Source organism: Lupinus angustifolius, chromosome LG17 (assembly GCF_001865875.1).
Source record: "Lupinus angustifolius cultivar Tanjil chromosome LG17, LupAngTanjil_v1.0, whole genome shotgun sequence".
NCBI classification, from domain to species: domain Eukaryota; kingdom Viridiplantae; phylum Streptophyta; class Magnoliopsida; order Fabales; family Fabaceae; genus Lupinus; species Lupinus angustifolius.
The window spans coordinates 16,663,834-16,686,388 of record NC_032025.1 but is presented as its reverse complement, the minus strand read 5'-3'; the positions used below and the strand labels follow the sequence as shown (position 1 = coordinate 16,686,388).

At 33.7% G+C, this 22,555-nt stretch overlaps 1 protein-coding gene across 1 annotated transcript; it reads left to right on the top strand.

Moving 5' to 3' along the window:
- Window positions 20,848-21,994, top strand: LOC109330690 (NDR1/HIN1-like protein 12). Its single transcript, XM_019564959.1, has one exon. It carries the CDS (start codon window positions 21,004-21,006, stop codon window positions 21,742-21,744), a length of 741 nt encoding a protein of 246 aa, XP_019420504.1. The 5' UTR covers window positions 20,848-21,003; the 3' UTR covers window positions 21,745-21,994.

Below are 22,555 nucleotides of genomic sequence, written 5' to 3'. Positions count from 1 at the left end.
AGAATGATTCATTTGGCTTTGGAGCATCATCAACATCAACTCCTTGCCTTTCTATCATTATCTTTGAATGGAATTTATTTCATGATTGTTTACATTTTCTACAAAATTAAACAACTTCTCTTAATGCAAGTTTATTGTTTGTCCTTAAAATACACTACTATCCGAGCCGGGAACATCCACAGATATGTTGGGCTAACTTTCTTAGCAAATATTTTTTTTATCCACGATACTCGAACCCGAGACATTGCTTCAGAGAATCTTATGCTGATTTTCTAGCTTCTTCACATTCTTTCGTTTTTTTCATTATTATTTTAAGAGAATCTAAGATAAGTTATCTTTTCTTCTGACCACTAATATTATGACATAGTTCTAATTTTTAGCTTTTAAAAATACTTTTGTAGTAAATGATAAAAAATAACACGATTTTAGTGGCTAGATGAATGTATAAATTTCTTTTATTTTAATGTATAAATTTCTTCACATTCTTACATTTCTCATTATCATTTTTCTTCTTTCATTTTATTCTTTTATTCTAATACATTTTTGCTTAGAAAAAGAAGTCTAATTAGTTCAAACATCCATTAGGCACCTTTGGTTTTTGCAATAGAATGATCTTTTTTGCATTCAGTTGCAAGTGTGGCTTACATTGATGTTTTTGTTGGTCTATCAGAAGTTAAGAAGGGACAAAAATATTCAATATTCTTTAGTATACGTTTCCGATACTTTATATATTATTATATTGAGTATCGAAGCTATTTATTAAAATTAATGGCAGCTTAGTAATAATGACTATGTACCTTGTAGTCATGAGTTTAAGTTGTAGGAAACTCTCATTTATAAGGAATAAAATACTATAAGAAGTATTTAAATTTATGGATGACATGTTTAGTGTATTCATGGACTATGGTCACGTGTGAAGACTAGGTGTTACACCTTCAACATCCCTAGGAATTTAGAGTTTCCAGTTTGTAGAGAAGCCCCTTGGGCAGAGGAGGATCCAACAACATACAATGGGGTTGCACAATAAAAAAAAATACACTTAAATAACAAGGAGAAGAGGCTCATTTGATGATTCAAGTTTTCAAAATCAAAATGGAGCAGTTGCTACAACTAGAGGCAGGAGGCAAAAAGGGTTTGTGTACACGAGTACAAGACAAATGATGTAATCAAACCCCATAGAAAACCAACACGACTCAAAGAAACCCACACATATAAATGATGGAGGCATGCAAAAACATAGTGTAAGAATAAAACAAGGAATGTGGCATTGAGAATAAAACATGCAGGAAAGGAGAATGTAGTACTTAACGAAGTAAGAGGGAAATAGCCTAAACAAAGGAGCGAAACACTTGTTGAAGTCATCGAAATAAGAGTCAAATGTGACATCGGAAGTTGTAGAAGCATGATTGGTATACCATCAAGATGAAAAAACTTCTTCATATGGTTCCATAAATGGATAGCCATAGCAGCAGTGGCGGATCTTGATCAAAATTTTAGGAGGGACGATCATATTTAATTACAATTTATAATTAAAATTAATTAAATAACAAAAATATATACAGGAGGCCAAAGATAAAATTTTAACTATTTCCTTTAAAATATAAATCAATATGTTATCTACAAGATAAAATAAGATGAATTACTTGATAATGCAATATATGACTATAGGTATATGATAAAATTCACAATAGATAAAATAAGATGAATTACTTGATAATGCAATATATGACTAACAACATCTGATAGAAATTTTGTCAAACTTGATTGGCTAAGGACACCAAAAATAAAATGTTGACATTGAGATTTTAAACTAATCTTCATTACTCATTGAAACTCGTTGGATAGAAATTTTGGACAAAAAATATATATATATTATCAATATTAAATGATTTATAAGTATCCTTAGAATATATTTTAATACATACATAATATCTTTCATCAAATGTAAAATCATTATGAACTCAAATGAAGTTATATTGTTATAAACAACATCAACATCTAAATGTATAAGAGAATTTGATCAATATATAATTTTTAAAAGAATCACACATGTTGCACTATATTTATTTATCAAGCTACAAATTAAATAAATATGTGAACTTCAAGTATGTCTATAAAGACGTTAGTCACGTATAGGTAAAGGGAGTTTATTATTTAAGTATTTTTTAGGCTAAATGATACATGAAGTAACACACTTTTTGAGACAACAAATATATTCCCGTAAGAAAATAGTAAAAAAAAAGTATTCAAAAAATAAAATAAAATAATCCAGGGGGGCAGCTGCCCCCTCCTGTCCCTTCATAGCTCTGCCCCTGCGTAGCAGTGATGATGGTTAAGCCTATAGAACAAGAATCGCATGTCTTAAAAAAATCATGTTCCATCGTTCATAGCAAGTCAAATTAGCGAAATTACAATAAGTAATATAAAAATATTATTTTATATTTTTATAATATTTCTTTTTAATTAAGTGTACTTACTAATTGGATAAGAATAACAATTAGGACATATGATCTTAGGCCTTACGAAAATGCAATTACTATCGGGAAAAAACTAAGCCCATCAATAAAACAAATGACTGAAATCGTATACCAAGATAACAAAGTCATAAACGCTTGTGGTTACTTGGAAGAACAATCATCAGGTAGAGACTCTCGTTGGACTTCACAACTAGGGCTGGAAATGAGTCGAACCAAGTCGAACCAGAGTTCAGTTCGATAAGGATTGGTTCATCTCGAAACTCGACTTGAGTTCGATACGAGTTATTTTTTTTAGCTCGAGTTCGGCTCAGTTAAAGTTCACGAACTGTTCGGTTCAGTTCGAATGGTTCATTTAGACAACTTAAATAGCTAATTAAATTTTAAAAAATATTACAACAGGTTTTATATATATAATCATAATCTTGTTTATAAATATAATAACAATAAATATAAAAAATAATATTTAGGTCATAATAAACATAAAAATTAATTTATATATATATATATAATATTTATTTATATATATATATATAAAAGATTTTATTCCTACTATTTCACATTCTTTTAAAGCTCTAGCATTGATACTTGACACAGAGGTCAGGGAACTCTTGTTCCTACTATTGGGCCAGGGACCCATGTTAACGATGTGTTCATATTTGATGGGATTCCAAGGTCTTATTAAGAACCCATTTCATAGGGGAAACTCTTATAAACTAAGGGGTTTGTTGGAAATTGTTGTAAAATGATGAATTTTGATGTGGTTTAAATGCACATTAATGAGAATATTAGGATGTGAAATGAAAAAACTTTCAAAGTCCCATATTGCTTGAAGGAGAAAAATTGAAAGACTTTATAAACCTTAAGTTGTAACATTGTGTTATGCCCAAGGAATACAATTAGTTTTGTGAGTGCATGCCCCTTACAAAAAAAAATTGGAGATCATTTTTGAGGATATGCTCATCGATGAGGAATTTCAAGTGGCTGTCATAATTGACAAATTGTCTCCGTCCTAGAAGGACTTGTAAGCAATATCAGATATATGAGGTGTTGATTGTCTCCAACAATAACACTAAGAAAAAATTCTCGGGTGCGGTTCTGATTCTAAAAGATGTGATGCACACTCTAGAGATGAGGAAGAATCTGGTTTCTAGTTTTCTTCTTAATAAGTCTGGGTTTACCCAGACCATAGGAGCATACTTGTATACTCTTACTAGGAATGAGATATTTATTGGGAAAATGATACGCCGTTGATGACAAATTTAAGTTAAATGTTGATGTTTTTTTAATAAAATTTCTGATTCAGTTTATATGTTGTGTGATTTTAATATTTGACATTCTAGTCTTTGTCATATCAATAAACGTACAATTTCAAATTTGAGTACCTTAAGTTTAATTCCAAAGTTATCTAAAAATGATTTTGGAATCTATGAATCATGTAGTCAAACAAAATTTCCAAAAAAACCACATAAATCAGTAGCGCGAGAATCTAAGCCTTTATATTTAATACACTCAGATATATGTGAATTAGATGTAACGTTAACTAGAAATGATAAACGTTATTTTATCACTTTTATTGATGACTGCTCTAATTTTACTTATGTATATCTTATGAAAAATAAAAGTGAAGCACTTGACATGTTTAAGTTATATTTAACTAGAATTGAAAATCAACTCAACAAGAAAATAAAAAAAAAAACTCAGAAGCGATAGAGACACTGAGTATTGAAAGTGCAAAGTGTCAAGAATAGCACTAACATATCTTAGCCTATGTTTTGATGAAGACAAGGGTTTAACAAAGCTTGAAGATGGCTCAACAATCAACATGCCCTATGCTCATTTGGTCATATCTAGACTAGGATATAAATTGAGTCTATAATCTAAGTAGTATAGGATGTGTGTCGTAGTAAGTGAGTATAGGTAGTCTAGGATGTGTGTCGTAGTAAGTGAGTATAGGTTAGGTGAACCTAGTTGCTGGTCTCTTAAGCCATCCTAATTGAACTATCATATTCATGAGAATAGTTAATCGTATGTTCATGCATATATCATACATGTTATATGTGCATATTAGGCATAATGTAATTGGTAGAACATATATATATATATTGTACATAACATATGAGAAGTTTGCCTTTTGAAACATATGCATAATTGCTCCAGTTAATCGATTAACGTGGTAGCTTAATCGATTAACATAACTGATTCTCTGTTGAATATGTGTTTTCTGTTTTAACTGGCTTGTATGTCAATCTGTAAGTCCGTTAATCGATTAAATGGTAGTCTTAATCGATTAACGAGTCTGTTTTATGTTATAACTGAAACCTGTTTCTGCTGTTGTAACTGCTTAATTGTGTAACTGTTTTTGCAACGGCTTAAACCACTTATTCTCCATGCTATAAATATGAGGCTTCACTCAGAACTCATTAGCATTCATTCTATTTGTTTAGGGTTGTTTTAGAGAGCATTTGCATAACGTGTTTTTACATTTACTACTTTTTCCGCAAGAGAGTTGCATGTGTGTGAAGAGAGCTTATGCTGTTTCTGCAATAACATGTTTTCTGTTTCTACATAGTTTAATGTTCATTTTAATATTTCTAACATGATCATGCATCAGATTTTGATAGAAAGAAACCATTTGTATACTGATAATTGATTAACTCATTCTTATATTGATGGCTTAATTGATTAGAATAAGGGTTAATCTTAGAGTATTTATATTGTAATATCTTAAGCATTATGTGCTTCGTGTACCTTAAATTTAACGTGTTTTATGTAGTCTGGATCTGTCTCGTGGTGTAAGATCACCATAGAGATTGAAGTTCTTCACCAAGGCAGGGAGGTCTTGATTTGAGGATAAGATTCTTGGCTGGGGCTAGTTCGCGAGAAAGGTTTTCTCAAGAAGCGAAAGGGTAGAGTCAAACCAGGTTTTAGAGATCCTAGATATTAAGAAGGGAGCATCCCTTGTGCTTGTAAATTGAATTGGTAATTGTATTTTTAATTCAATATTGTGAAGAAAGAAAATCTCCCTGATCCAGAAGGGGAGGCCTGGATGTCGTTTGTAGTGGATCGCAAACGAACCAGGATAAAAATCATTTTTGCACTGTTCTTTCTTTCATTATTCTTTAACTGTTTTCTTGCTATGATACATTGAATCTATTCTTAAGAAATTGGATACTTGTTTACTGCTATATAGTCAATACTTGTTCGCAAAAATATCTGAAATATATATGTTCAAGTGTATCTTAATTGTTGTACAAATTGCCTACTTAGCTGAATCTGTTCTATGCATCAGGTTAATCGATTAAACAGTTCTGTTAATCGATTAACTCAGTTGTTTTTCCAGCAATTGGGTTGTTGATAAAAAGCGGTAAATTTTAACCGCCACACCTATTCAACCCCCTCTTCTAGGTGTTCCTAGGCCACTAATACCTAACAAGTATAACTCTAACATTTTTAATGATTTTTATAAAATAAAAGACATTATTCACGAAAAAACTACACCATATTCACCTGAAATGAATAGTAAAGTTGAAAGAAAGAATAAAACTTTAACTGAATTAGTTGTAGTTATTATGTTAAGTTATGGTGAAACACCTGTGGGGTGAAATTTTATTAACTGTATACTAAGTGCTAAATAGAGTCCCAAGGCTAAAAGCAAAATTTTCCCATATTAAATTTTTAAGAATAAATAACCAAACTTATCTTATTTGAGAACGAGGTTGTCTAATTTATGTCTGGATATCAGATCCCAAAAGAGTTAAATCACAAGTAGAGCCAATGAATGTGTATTCATTGGGTATGCTGTAAAGAGCAAGACTTACAAATTTTATGACCTTAACACAAAAGTGATTATTAAGTCTAACGATGTTGACTTCATTGAAATAAAATTCCCTTTCAAATTGAGGAATAGTGGGGGCACATCAACTAGTCACATACATGTGATTAGCAATAATGATAATAACGATGAGTTAGAAATAGAACCTAGAAGAAGTAAGAGAGCAAGAACTGTTAGACATTATGGACCTGATTATATTTTGAAGAGGATTCATCAACATTCTAAGAAGCTTTGACTTCTTTGGATACTGATTTGTGGCAAGAGGTCATAAATGATGAGATGAATTCTCTAGAGTCTAACAAGACCTGACATGTAGTTTACTTGCCTCCTGGTTGCAAGCCTATTAGTTGTAAGTGGGTATTGAAAAAAGAGACCGGAACCTGATGGCACACTGGATAAATACAAGACTCGCCTTGTAGCTAAAAGTTTCAAGCAAAGAAATAATGTAGATTTCTTCGACATCTTTTCACCTGTTACTAGAATAATATTCATTAGAGTATTAATATCATTCATTACGATACATAATTTATTAGTGCATCAAATGGATGTTAAGACTACTTTTTTAAATGGTAATTTGGAAGAAGACATCTATATGGAACAACTTGAAGGTTTTGTAATACATAGGCAAGAAAATAAGGTTTACAAGTTAGATTAGTCGTTGTATGGTCGCAAGCACCTAAACAGTGACATGAAAAGTTTAATGACTTAATGATCTCGAATGAGTTTAAGGTGAATGAAAGTGGCAAATGCATTTATTACAAATCATAAAATGACATTTGCACTATCATATATTTCCATGTAGATGACTTGCTCATATTTGGTTCCAATATTCATGTTGTGAATAATGTGAAATCATTATTGTGTAACAACTTTGATATGAAAGACCTTGGAAAGGCAAGTGTAATCCTTGGTATAAAAATTACTAGGTCAAAAGAAGAAATTTATTTGGATCAATCTCATTATGTCGAAAGATCTTAAAGAAATATAAATATTTTGACTATAAACCGGCTACTACACAATATGATCCAAGTGTAAAACTTTTTAGAAACACTAATGAAGGTTTAAGACAAAATGAGTATGCTAGCATCATTGGCAGCCTTCAGTATGCCATTGATTCACTAGACCCGACATTGCCTATGTTGTGAGATTATTATGCGGGTTTACCATTAGACCTAATATGGAGCATTGACATGCTATAGAAAGGGTAATGAGATATCTTAAGACAACAATAAACCTTGGATTATATTACTGAAGGTTTCCAGCTGTCCTAGAAAGACTCAATGATGTTGATTGGGACATTATTTCAGATGATTCTAAAGCAATCATTGGCTATATCTTTAGCATAGCTGGTGGGGATGTTTCTTGGAAGTCAAAGAAACAGACTATTTTGGCTCAATCCACTATGGAAGTTGAGATGATAGCACTAGCAACAACTGGTGAAGAATCAAATTCTTTGAGAAGCTAGCTTGCAAAGATTCCCCAATGGGAAAAATCAATTTCACCTGTATTGATCCATTGTGATAGTATCACGACTATTGCAAAAATTGAGAACCGCTTTTATAACGATAAGAAACGACAAATTCATCGTAAGCACAACACCATTAGAGAGTTACTCTCTATAGGAGCTGTTAGAGTGAATCATGTATGCACTGAGAATAACTTAACAGATCCTTTGACGAAAAGGACTAGCTAGAGAGAAAGTCCATAATACTTATAAGAGTATAAGACTATTTCCCTTAGAAAGAGGATCACTCATGATGGTAACCCAACCTAACTGACTGAAGATCCCAAGAAATAAGTTCAATGGGTAATAACAAGTTGTGAAGTGATATGAGAACGAACATGCTATAAAATTATGAGAAGCATGATTCCTACAACATATGTAAGGATGAATTAAACTCTTAATGAAATCTATACTCAAATTGGACTTGAGTACCTAGGCTACATGAGTACTTTTAATAGACTCACCTATGTGAATGTGGAAGTAGGAGTCGCTTCCTATGAAATTTTGGGGCATAAATTTATAGAGCGTTCATTATACTAGGATAGACGTGCATGTCCTTTAACGCACGTGCTTTACTGAATACACCTTTTAAAATGTTGTCTATGGTTTGATGTTGGAGATAGAGTTCAAGACTACGAGTCACTCTAGTAAAATCTGGATCTTATTCTCTATGCAAAGGTTCAAGTCGCATGACACCTTTGTTTATGCATAATCTTATTGAGACCACATAAATTCCTAGAAATCAATTTTTATTTTCAAGTGGTGGGTTGTTGGAAATTGTTGCAAAATGATGAGTTTTAATATGGTTTAAAAACATATTAGTGAAGCCAATAATGGGGATCATGGGGGTGTGAAATGAAAAAAACTCCCCAAGTCCCATATTACTTGGAGAAGGGAAGTTGAAAGGCTTTATAGGCCTTAAGTTGCAACCTTGAGGTGTGCCCCAAGGGGTACAATGAGTTTTGTGAGTGAGTGAGGACTCACACAAACAAAACCCCTCCACAATCACACGCACACACGCGCACCACTACCACCTCCTCCTCCACCACTATCTGCCAGCTCAACTCGGTTCGTGTTCAGATCGGGTTCAGGTTTGGGTTTGGGCCCCACATTATTTTTTAAATAAACTCTTATTTATTTTATTTTTCTTATGATTTTTGTAAGAATGAGATTGCCACTAAGGGGAGGGGGTGAATTAGTTGACTTAAAAATTATGAACACTTTTTCTGCAATATCAAGATTTAAGAACATCGGAAATAATTTTCAAAAAATAACAAGTAAATAATTGAAGAAATAAAGAGAGAAGAAAGTACACCATAATTTTATATTTGGTCACCTTCTTGTCCACCGAAGGCTACATCCAGTACTCTTACAGTACAAGAGATTTTCCACTAAATATTATGAGTTGTAAATACAATATCTTACCCTAAGACTTCTATGTACCTTACACACTCACTAATACTTATCACCTTGGAAAACACCTTTCCAAGTAACTCTATCCCCTTTCTCATCACACCCCGTGAAAGAAAGTATTTTCAATGAATGAATAATTACAACAGTGGCTTGGATTGCCTTTACAGGTATGAAATAAAATATCACTTGTAATCCAATAACTCTCTTGTATACTAAGTAATCTTGCTCCATAGGTTTGTAAAACTTTGAAACAATTACTTCAAGTAACTCAGAAAAATTCTCTTTTGAAAGTTTAAGAACTGAGTGCATGCAAAAGTGCAGAAAAATAGTGAGAGAATTTTTTAGAATCATGTGAGAGTTGTATGAAAGTTGTGTGTTGTGATTGTGAGTTTCAATGCCTTTATATAGGCTTTCCAATCAACCAAAATGTCTCTTTGAAAGGATAGAAATTGATTGGAATGAAAACGTGTCTTTTGGGTTGAAACTCATTCACTTTGAATTTGAAAAACTGATGCAATAACTCTCAGTAATCGATTACAACATTGAGTAATCGATTACTCAAATGTTCTGTCTACTAAACATTTATTTTCGAATTAGAGTAATCGATTATAGCAAGTTGAGTAATCGGTTACTCAACTTTAATAACACTGGTAATTTGTTACTCAAAGACAGTAATGAATTACTCTGATCAGTTTTAAGTTGGATAACTCTTTTCTCACACTCGTAACCTGTTACTTAGTTGAAGTAACTTGTTACACACTATTTTTTAAAATTGTTTTAAGTATTTTAAAGTATTTCAATTATCTTTTAAAAATAGTTTGAGCATTACTACTATTGTATAATCAAGAGTATAGGATAGAAGTACCTATTTTAGACTTAGACTAAAAGTCTTGAATATCTTGAAGCTTGAATCTTCATTGTCTTCATAGGTATTCTTCCTTTTCTTCTATTTGATGATGTTGGTGTCTTCATCAAAACAGTGTCAAGGTCAGGAGCAAAGATCTTCTTCACAATTTTGGGCTTGGACTATGTGTTGACCAAGTCAACACACGCATGACACACGTGTGAGACTAAGCCCACATGGTTAGAGAGTGGAGAGTGAAGTGGAGAATGGAGGAGAAGATCTTGGTGGTCAAGTTTTTCAGCCGTTAGAACATGTAGTCGTTTGATTGTTTGCACCGTCAGATGGGAGAGCCGTTGGAGGCCTCAGACTATAAATAGAGGCTCTATCCCTCAATATAACTCGCACCAAAGTTGAGTATGACTTACTCAGCTTTCTCTTTATCCCCCATAAAATTATGTCGATGCATTTCCAGCACCTTCTCTCACTTTCTTTCCATGGCACTTGAGAATTGGCACAGACATACAATGTGCGAATTTCGTGAACTAACACTGGTTGTCGGTATTGTGGGAAATGAAATGGCATAAGTAACCATATTGTGGGAATTCGAAAATTGGCACTAGTAACCATATTGTGTATATATTCGAGAATGATTCTTACAGTGCAGTAAGAAATCGTATAACAGAGAATTTGGTTGTTTTATCCTGGGGGAGGCATGAGATAGTCTGCTTGCGCAATTTTAGCAGTACCACGAAATGTCTTAAATAGAGTGACATGGTTGTGACTCAGCCAATAAATATTATTTCGCGTCATTCAGAATTGTTGCGAGCTACACAAACAACAAGATTAAACTTAGGTTTTACAAACCGGAGATTTCACCCCATACTTAAAGAGCAAGAAGTCACTAGGAGAGCTCATGCATGCAAGATGCATTAGATCATAGAATAAAAATCTTTTGTCTCATATCTTATCTCATACTCTCTCGTGTACTAATGAAAAAATATTATGTCAATTAAAAATTTTAAAATTTCATTGTTATTACTATTTTTGCTTCATTTCCATTGGTATAGGACAACGTATGAGATAAAATATGGAACAACAAATCTCTATTCCACTTAGGACAGAGGCACATGATATGGGCCCTACCTTTAACAATTTCCAAACCATGGTAAATTAAAGTATGCATTAGAGAGGGTCTATTCCCTACCTCATTCTATAAATGGAAAATTTACTCTATTGGTGCACCTTGACCGAAAAATTACAGTATTGGTGCACCTTGACCAAAAAATTACGGTATTGGTGCACCTTTTCAAAATATTACAATTATGGTGTAGTTTTCACCTAAATTGGCAACCTGTTGCCGATTTCCATTATTTTTTTTATTCTCCTCCCCCCTAAATCGGCAATGGGGGGGGGGAGTTTTTGATTTATTTAATTTTTTTTAATCTCCCCCCCCCCCTAAATCGGCAATGGGGAGGGGGGGGGGGAGTTTTCTAATATATAATTTTTTTTAATTATCCTCCCCCTAAATCGGCAATGGGGAGAAGTTTTTCAAAATATTTTTTTTAATCTCCTCCCCTAACTCGTCAATGGGGGAGGAGTTTTTGATTATTTTATTTTTTTAATCTCCCCCTAAATCGGCAATGGGGGAGGAGTTTTTGAATGTCTATGTATACTCCGTAGTGGTATGTAAATTATACTTTCACCGAAATTTCTCTTCATTCTCTGAAAGAGTACAGTTTGTTAATCAGTTTCTTTGAGTAAGCTTTTATTGTAGAGGTTAGTATATTATTTAGTTGCTCCATTTTATTTCATTTTTATAAGTTTATATGTTTTAATGTTATTAATTTTTTAATGTAGATGGTCATTGTGAGAGATATTGTTAGCGATTTTAGTGATGAAGAGGAGATTGAAATATGCAGTGATGAGGAAGAGGTTCAGTTTGGTAGTAGTTCATCTCGTATTATGACATATACTACTCCCTCATCATTTTTCTTGAACACAAATTCTCAAGCTGGTCGTGATATTGGACACATAACCGATTTAACGAATGTTGTTGATAATGATTTGTTTATCGGCTTGCAATTTGAATCTAAAGAAGCCACAATAAATGCAATTAGAGAATTTCATATAAGAAATTCGTTTGACTATATTGTTGTAGAGTCTAGACCGGACAGATATGTTGCCAAACGTAAACATTTTGGTGCAGGATGTGAGTGGCGAATTCGCGCTTGTTATAACGTTAAACGCGATTATTGGGAGATTAGAAAAATTAGTGGAACACATAGTTGTGTGTCTATGGTAGTTTCTCAAGATCATAGTAAATTAAATTCGTCATTCATTGCAGACCTTATTGTTAATTTGGTATCTGCAGATCCGAGTATACCAGTTAAGGCACTGGTGAAGGAGGTTGTTAGTCGTTTTGGTTATACAGTCACTGCAAAACAAATGGCAATGGCCAAAATTTATGGTGATTGGGAAGGATCTTATAATGAGTTACCACGTTGGATGAATGCTCTACAATATTTTTGTCCGGGCACAATTGTAAAATATCAAGCACATCACGAAGTTGTAGATGGCATGGAAGACCCAAGTCGAATCATTCTCGATAGAATAGTTTGGGCTTTCAAACCATGTATTGAAGGGTTTGGTTATTATAAACCAATCCTACAAGTTCATGGTACATTTTTGACTGGGAAATATACTGGAACATTGCTAATAGCAAGTTCACAAGATGGAAACAGACGTGTATTTTCAGTTGCATTTGTCATTGTTGAAGGAGAGACAAAAGAAGCTTGGGAATGGTTTTTTTACAATCTTAACACGTATGTTACCCCTCAAGAAAACCTGTGTATCATATCAGATAGGGGGACAGGTTTATTAGCTGCACTCCGAAGTGAGTTGACAGGATGGTCTAGTGCACAATCAGTTTATTGTATTCGTCATGTAGCTAGTAATTTCAATAAGGAATTCCGTGATTCTGATCTAAAAGACAAAGTTGTAGAAATGGGTATGTCCTATTTATATTTTTATTTTATTAATATTGTTATATTATGGATATTAATATGTTTGTATTTATTTTCTAGGTTATGAGTTGATGCGACCATAGTTCGAGCGAACGTTGAATTCGTTGCGTCAAAAAAATTCAAGGGCTGCTGCATGGTTGGACCAGATTCCAAAAGAGAAATGGGTCAGGCATATGATGGAGTGAGACGATATGACCACATGACTACTAATCTTTCTGAATGCATTAATGGTGTTTTGAAAGGATCAAGAGCTCTTCCTATCACTGCACTTGTTACAGCAACATATTATAGGCTAAACGAATGGTTCAATAAAAATCGAAATGAAACCTCTCACATGGTTATGGAAGGACATGTATATTGCGAAGAATTAACAAAGGTGATAAAAAAAATCAACGTAAATCTACATGTCAAATGGTTCGTAATTTTTCACGAGAGACTGGACGCTCTGAAGTTGAAGTTTTATCTAGGTCTGCTGGTCGGCAAGTGAGGCTGTATACAGTAAAACTTGCTGAGAATTGGTGTGACTGTGGAGAATTTCAATCATTACGATTGCCATGCTCTCATGCTATCGCAACGTGCGCTTCTTTGAATTTAGATTGCAGCCAATTTATCTCAACAATTTACCGCCTCGATAATCTTCAGAAGGTTTATGGATATGAGTTTCAACCACTTGGTAATGAAGAATATTGGCCTCCTTATTCAGGTCCGACATTCATTCCCAATCCTGTTATGCGTAGGAAAAGAAGTGGAAGACCAAAGACTTCACGCATTCACAATGAGATGGATGAAGTTGAAGGTGAACAACTTAAAAAATGTGGATAGTGTAGAATCGAAGGACATAACATGAAGACATGTCCATTGCGATCTAGAGAATTAGGGGAGAGTTCTAGGCAACATTCGTAAGACTAGTTTAATTTTTAGTCACTATCTTTATAATGTATTTCTATTGATCCAAATTTATTAAGACTATTGTATTTCGTAAGACTAATGTATTTTTATAAATTTACTATAACTATATACTATAAATATACTATAACTATATATTATAAATATAACTATATACTATAACGTGTGCATAAGACTATAACTATATACTAAAAGTGACTATACAATGTGCAAAAGACTTTAAATATGCAGATAATAAAGTGGAAATAAGTGTGGTCAAATAAAGTTGAAGTGTGCAGAAGATTTTAGTGTGACTATACAATGGAGTTGAAGTGTGCAGAACATTGCAGAGTTGAATGACTATACAATGGCAAGTAAATTATTGAATGACTATATAATGAAAAGAAAATTATTGAATGACTATACATAGTGTGGTACAAAGATTCTATTATTGAATGACTTTACGTAAGGACTATACATAGTGTGGTGCAGAGATTTTTGCAGTGTAATTTCGAATTTATTCATGTAACCCATTCTGAATGCATTAAAATGTAGCATTAAATTTCGAATTCAGTAGCATTTAATTTCGAATTCAGTAGCAATAATTTATTTGACTAAATTAAATTTTAGTTGTTGAATATTAATTGCAGAATTTAATTTCAAATTCAGTAGTAGTTAATTTGTTTGACTGAATTAATTCAGTATTGTTAAATATTAATTGCATAATTTAATTTCGAATTCAGTAGCATTAATTTCTTTGACTGAGTTAATTTTTAGTTGTTGAATATTAATTTTAGAATTTAATTTCGAATTCAGTAGCATTAATTTCTTTGACTAAATTAATTCAGTATTGTTGAATATTAATTGCATAATTTAATTTCGAATTTAGTAGCATTAATTTCTTTGACTGAATTAACTTTCAGTTGTTGAAAATTAATTGTAGAATTTAATTTCGAAACTTTGTTTGACTTAATTAATTAGGTACAAATATTTATTGCGTTAAATACACATTGTAGTAGGTCATTCAAAATATTTACACCAAACTCGGCATCCATGGTGCCGAGTTCAACAAATATTTAAAAGGAAATCGGCTACATCATTGCCGAGTTGTGTCCTGCACAAAATAACTACACTGAAATCGGCAGTGTTGTTGCCAATTTAGGCCTAGGCAAAAAATATTTAAATGCACTGAAATCGGCAGTGCTATTGCCGATTTAGGATTGGGAAATTAATTGAAATCGGCAGTGCAATTGCCGATTTAGGTAGGGCAAATTAATTCCCCACCAAACTCGTGTTGCCAACTTCCTTCAATTTAATTTTTGCACCGAATTCAATACACTCACACACATAATTTTCTCCTATAAATAGTTCCTCATACCTCCTCACTTTCATACCTTACCTTCTTTCACTTCAATCACTTATTCACAACTTCTTCACATTTTCTTCTCATCTTAAGACTTTTAAATGGAGTATCTTAATCCAGGGCCAATTGACACATCACTACTTACAATACAAAATGACCATATATCAAATGATGTATGGAATGACATTGAATGTAGTTTTCGGCCCAGATATTGTTTCTGACAATCACTACCTTCCGAGCCGGTGTTACAAGTTATTCGCACCACTTCTTTTGGTAACTTGTTGACAATTGGACCATCAGAAATCAACAATCATCTACTACTAGCATTGATCGAGAGATGGAGGCCGGAAACACATACTTTCCACTTTACATGTGGAGAGGCCACCGTGACTCTTGAAGATGTGGCTTACCAACTTGACATTCCGATAGAAGGAGAAGTTTTTACCGGAGTGACAAGTATGGATTGGGAAGACCTTTGCATGCAGTTGTTGGGTGCTGTTCCAGCTGATAACGAATTAATGGGGCAGAGGGTAAAACTCACTTGGCTGGAGAGGACATTTCGTGATCTCTCTGACAATGCTGATGAGGTTATTATTGAACAACACGCAAGAGCATTTATTCTGATAATGATAGGGGGTTTCTTATGTCTGATACATCAGGTAACCGAGTTCACCTTATGTATCTGCCCTTTCTTGATGACTTAATAGAGACATTCCAATACAATACCTTATTTTGCACCAAGACTGCGCGACCCAACAATACCTTATTTTCCATTAGTGAAAAGGTATATATTAATTTTACCATTACATGTAAATTTTTATTACACAACACTGATTCAATTGTTATTTTATTAACTAACAACACTGATTAATTTTATTAACTAACAAACATTACAACTAGGTGGTCACAACGTTTAATCACCACCAACATCCCTGGACATGCTGTAAATATCATACATGTAATGTTTGACCGTATGCGCGTTGATCAGATATATTTACATTTGTTATTTTAGTATATATATATACATTTGAATTTTTATTATATTTATTTTTTAAGTAACATTTTTTCCAGTTTCGGTGGATGCCATATTCCCAACTGCCTTACCTGCCAAACATCTCTGAGAAATGCCGGTCACGTATTCCACTAATATGTTTCACAATTGTGGAATGACACCCTACTGATCGGGTTATGAGGCAATTTGGTTTTGGTCAACCAATTCCACAAGATCCAGTGAACTGTGAAAAACTTCATAAAGTTGACTTACGTGGCAAAACTGATTGTAACTGGCCACATAAGCATCGCCGCTGGATTCAAATATGGAATAATGGGGACAATTATGTCGTGGAGGGAAGACCAGCAAATACAATACCTTTGAACCACTACTCTGAGTATATGCAGTGGTATTTAAGAAGAACTAGAAGATATATATCTAGAGATAGAGCACACTCTGATGCAATGGTAAAAAAAATTATAAATTACACTTTCTTTGTAATTATATTATTTATTTCTAATTTTCTTTAATTTTTTCAGTACACTTTTGCAAAAAGAATGTGTGATCAGAGTCGTCCTTCAGCTTCACTTATTAATCCCACACAATCTGTATGTGACGTCTTCTCATCGGGACGTGAAATGATGGGAGCATTGGCTGAACTATACCCCAATGTATACTCTACCCATATTGATGATGCTCCTCCTACTCATCATTATGATATACCGGAAAGTGACTCTCCACAACAAACTCTAGTGGATAATCATTATCAAGGACATACTTCATCAGTTATTCCTCAACAACAATAACAATAACAATAACAATAACAACAACAACAACAACAACAATTGTATGGGTTTGCAAATTATGATTCCCCATACAATTATTTCTCATCAAGTTCTCAAAACCCTATACCAACAATGTTTGTTACTAGTTCAACTCCACCATTCTCGGCATATGATTCTCAACAATATTATCGTCCTACTATGTCGTCTACAAAATTTTTTGGTATACAACATACTGATGATGAGGTTGTCGTTGAAGATGTTGATGAAGATGAAGATGATTCAAATGAGGAGGAGCCACAATTGGTGACACGTGGAAGAGCAAGAATCTCGCAGCGGAATGAACAACAAATAAGAGTTCAACCGTCAAGAAGGAGAAAACCACCTCCATGTGGCACTTCATCACACAGACGTCATTAAACTTTTATGGGATTAATAAATTCAACTGTAATATATTTTTGTCTTAAATACTACTGTTTGAACAAAGTATTGATAGTTTGTGTCTTATTAGAGTTACAGTTTTAAAATATTTTAAACAAATAAATATTACATAACACTGACTTAAAAAAATTATAAATTAAAAAAATCCTCCCCCATTGCCGAGTTAGGGGAGGAGATTAAAAAAAAATATTTTGAAAAACTCCTCCCCCATTGCTCCAATATACTAAATGACTGCTTTACAATATCAACTCTACCTTACTAGGTTTCGTGACATACACAAATGTATGAGGTCACAAGCCATTTACATTATTAGGTTACTAATTTCATTCTGTTAAATAGAGGTTTTTCTTTTAAATCAATTAATGTTGTGTTGGCCATGTCTCCTCTTTAGGATGAAAGTTACAAGGTGGTCTGATAGTTATTATTAGGAATGTATGAAATATGTTATTTTACGAAGTCTCATATTTCTTAGTATTAAAATAGAGTAGAGTATCAATGTTATATACTGGACTCAGGTCCTTTGTTATTATATGCACCAAATATAAGCACCAATTAGAAACACCACATGGGCACTTAGGTCATAGGTGTGTTAGAGCTTGTAATCTTTATTCTCTAATAATATCTTGGTAGTCGTTCAGCACTCCTTGGGACGTATGCACAATTGACCGAACCTCGTTACCAAATTCCTTCATTTCTTCTCTTTTATTTATTCTATGCACTTTATTTGATTGCTTGTGGCCAACACTGCGCAATGACCCCTTCCGCTGCACCAATAATTGGTAATATGACCAATTGGTAGATGATGCTTAACCCAAGCGCCAGATAATGACTAAAGAGAGTGAAGCTGTGATGGCTAGACAAGGTGTGTCAAAGGTACTGTGCAAGTATAAAGTAGATGAGTTGAAGAAGAAGAAAATATGGCGGAACTTTGGTGGGGTATGTGTTAATCCAGAATCCCAGGAGTTCATGTACTGGATTAGGATCAAGGTGGAGATAGGGACTTGGGTGTTGAGTTTACCCTGAGACAAGTGTTGAGTTTGATCCTGAGACATGTGCTGACAATATCTCTCTAGATGTTAAGAGAATGATCTCATTTAAGATGAGAAGTGGAATATCCTAAGGGCGTGGGTGAGACATCATAGTGAAGAATATTAATTCTTAGCAGATCCACAAAAGCACAGAGGTGTTGGTTGACATTGATGTAGGGTGTAACATGAGCATTGGCTTTGACGCAATGTGTAACACGAGCATTAGTAGAGATGTAGGGATGTGACATGGGCATTAGCTTGGATGCAAGGATGTGACACAGACATTAGTTAACATTGATGCAAGGTGTATGTTATGGGTATACTCCTTATGGTGGAGTATGATAGTTCTTTTGAACTAGGATTGTCGGAGTAGACAATGATGGTAACGGTTGAGGCTTTCCAAAGAAGCTCAAAGGTTCAGTTTGACTGAGTATTGTAGATACGGTTGTTGGTGAACTTTTGTGTAGAAGTTCCAATGTATCGAAAGACTTTCTAGCAATAAGTGGTTAGGCGACATGTTCCATTATATGATGGTACAGGAAGGTGTACTACAAGTTTGGAGAGCTAGGCTCTTGGTAACATCGTCAGTGATATTCAGAAGGTTTGTGATGTAGGGGAGCAAACTCATATGTGAAGGAGTTGTTAAAGAGAATTAGGCATTGAGAAAGGTGAAGTCATATATTCATTAAGGTGGAGATTCTTGTATAGATTTCCTAAGGAGCGAGATATTCGTCTATTTCAATCAAGGTGATGATTGTTGGGGATGTTGGAAATATGTTATTACATGAAATCTCACATTACCTAGTATTAAAATAGAGTAGAGTATCAATGTTATATATTGGACTCAGGTTCCTTGTTATTATGTACACCAGATATAAACACCAAATAGAAACACTCTATGGGCACTTGGGCCCATAGGTGTGCTAGGGTTTGTAATCTTTATTCTCTAATAATATATTGGTAGTCGTTCAGCGCTCCCGAGATGTAGGCACAATTGGTCGAACTTCGTTACCAAATTCATTTATTTCTTCTCTTCTATTTATTCTATACACTTTTTTATTGCTTGTAGCCAATGCTGCTTCCACTACACCAACAGTTATGATGAAAGATTTAAGGAAGGAATTGAATAAATAAGATTGTGAATTTAAGCATCATCCACAACATAATACTAACATTTACCTATAAAAAATATCTACTCTTCATCAGTTCATAGCATTTTGCTTGAAAAACATTATTTTCAAATTAACTAAAATGTGAGATTCTTTTTATTTTATTTTATTTACATCTTTATAATTTGTATAACTACAATTGACAAAGACGCGATACGCTCAGTAAAATCTGTATACAGTTTGTTTACTCTTCAAGATATGAAATATCTAAATACACATCCATACTCTATTTTTAGGGTTACATGACTCTATTTGATTATACGAGCTTCCTAGTATTCAAATGAAAAGTTTGTTTTCACATAACTTCATAGTGGTATGATAGAGATAATCTTTTTCTAAAGATATATCATTCTCTGTTAGAGGATTATTCTGATATTAATAAATAATATAAAAATATTATCTTTTGTTTTTAAAAGTTTTTTTTATTTATGTAGCAATATCTGCTTGACCCGAAATAATGAATATGACACTATTAAAAATAGGTGATCTTTGTAGATGGTGGTGGTATGGATGTCTATTATCCATATTTTTGTAATAAAGATAGTGCCGAGGCTTTGTAATCCCTCTGAGACAGAGGATTACTGTTTTACTTGTTTGAAACCGAGAGACTAAGCTAACTGCACATCAATCTAAGATAAAGGAATGTTTGTAAACTTTTTCACATTTTGGCATTACCATTGTTATTATTTTTGTGTTCTTTATAAGTTAGTAAAAGGATATATAGAAACAAAAGAAAGCTTGGATAAAGTGAAAGCAAGGCACAAAACAGAAAAAGTAAAACACTTAGCATAAGTAAAGGAGTGATCAATGATCAACCATTGATCAAAGGAGGGGTTTTAAATTGCACTTTGCACCCTCAATTGCAATTTCGATTTGAGAGTCTCCCTAATAACATTACAATTATATATGTGAAAACTTGTTAGAAAATGTGGTCAATACTATTACAATTACAATAAAAATATAATGTAAATGTATTTACAATTGTAATAAACACAACTTAAATAAACCACCATTTAAAACACTAATATAAGCTTAAAATAGAGTACAACTTATATACTTCGATTCCAAGCAACCTATACTAATTTCAATTTCCAACTCTACATATTCCACCAGACTGTAGTAGATTTCCCTCCACTAGTTCACTTAACCACAACCCCACCAACCCTACTTCTTTTTCTATCTATATCACAGAAGCCATACTCATACAAAGTTACACTCACAACCCCTTTAACTAGATCAAAGTGTACTCCCATGGAAGAAGTGCAGGTAATGCATCAAGAAGATCCAAGACAACACCAGCCACAACAATACCAACCCCAACGACAACACCAACCCCAAAACCAACACCATTACCGTCCTAAAGTTCCCCATCAATATCAAATGGAAAAGGGTATGGTTTCTCGTTACAGACCCAATATGAATGCTCCCAAACGTGGACACTGTATATGCATCACTATCTCCCTCCTTTTACTTGGCATCATAGCCCTAATCACATGGCTTGCTTACCGTCCCGCCAAGCCACAATTCACGGTGGCCGGCGCAGCCATCTACGGCATCAACGCAACCACACCACCACTCATATCCATGTCCATGCAGTTCAACATCATCATCAAGAACCCTAACAAGCGTGTCTCGATTTACGTGGATCGGTTCTCTGCTGTTGTGTCCTATAGGAACCAACCCATCACACCACATGTTGCACTGCCACCACTGTACCTAGAGGCTCACAGCACTGTGTCTTTGTCTCCAGTGATCGGTGGCTCGCCGGTGCCCGTGTCGGTGGATGTGGCAAATGGGTTGGAGGTGGATGAGAATTATGGGGTGGTGGGTGTGAAACTTGTGTTTCTTGGAAGATTGAAGTGGAAAGCTGGTGAGATAAGATCTGCACATTATGGTATCTATGTTAAGTGTAATTTATTGTTGGCTTTGAAGAAAGGTTCTATGGGACAGGTTCCTGTGCTTGGAGCTCCAATTTGTGAGGTTGATACATGAAGCTAGTATATGTCTGATTATGTGTAATAATTAAAATACAATTTGCATTTGTTAATCTTCCTTCATTTTAATTTGTTGTATTTCTACCCCCTAAAGCCAACAATTACATAAGTTGGTCATTTTGTTTTTTAGAGCTTTGATTTTGCTTTGAATGCAAGTCCTATATAGAAGGTATAGATTATGATATTTTGAGTCACATTGTACTTATGATTGTCATATTATATAAGATATATAATGGTAAGAAGAAGAAAAACAGAACGTACGTATGTGTGTGTATATAATTTGGATCTTGAGTTCACGTAGAATTTTTAAGAAATTTGCGTTAGCTGAGTTTTTTTATTGCAACGCTGATATTTGCACTATCCGCTTATACACCAAACTTATACAATTCACAATTACTGAAAAGAAAAGACTCACAATTTCTTTTTCTTATTATATATTTCCATTTCCTTTCTTCTAAAAAGAAGTTATCCAAATTTCATATACAAACTAAATTTGGATTGAAAACGTTTTCGTTTATATCGTTGGCAAGCACAATGTGTTCAGCAATGGCATACGAGAATCCAATTTGTCATATGAGGGTTAAGACAGACAAAGATATGTTATCTGTATCCAAAATTATATCCCGGACTAATAAAAATAGACAAATTAAATATCAATTAAGACAATAAATCATTATCCCTTATCCGGTTCAGACACAAATGGAAGCACTATTTGTCTCTATCATATATAAAGTGCTTTGCTTTTATAAAGTATAAAGCGAAGTGAAGAACAATGATTTATCGATTACCCTTAATGGTGTCATCTTATA

Excerpts from the sequence above, each read along its gene's own strand:
- LOC109330690 (XM_019564959.1), top strand. The coding sequence starts at position 21,004 with ATGGAAGAAGTGCAGGTAATGCATCAAGAAGATCCAAGACAACACCAG.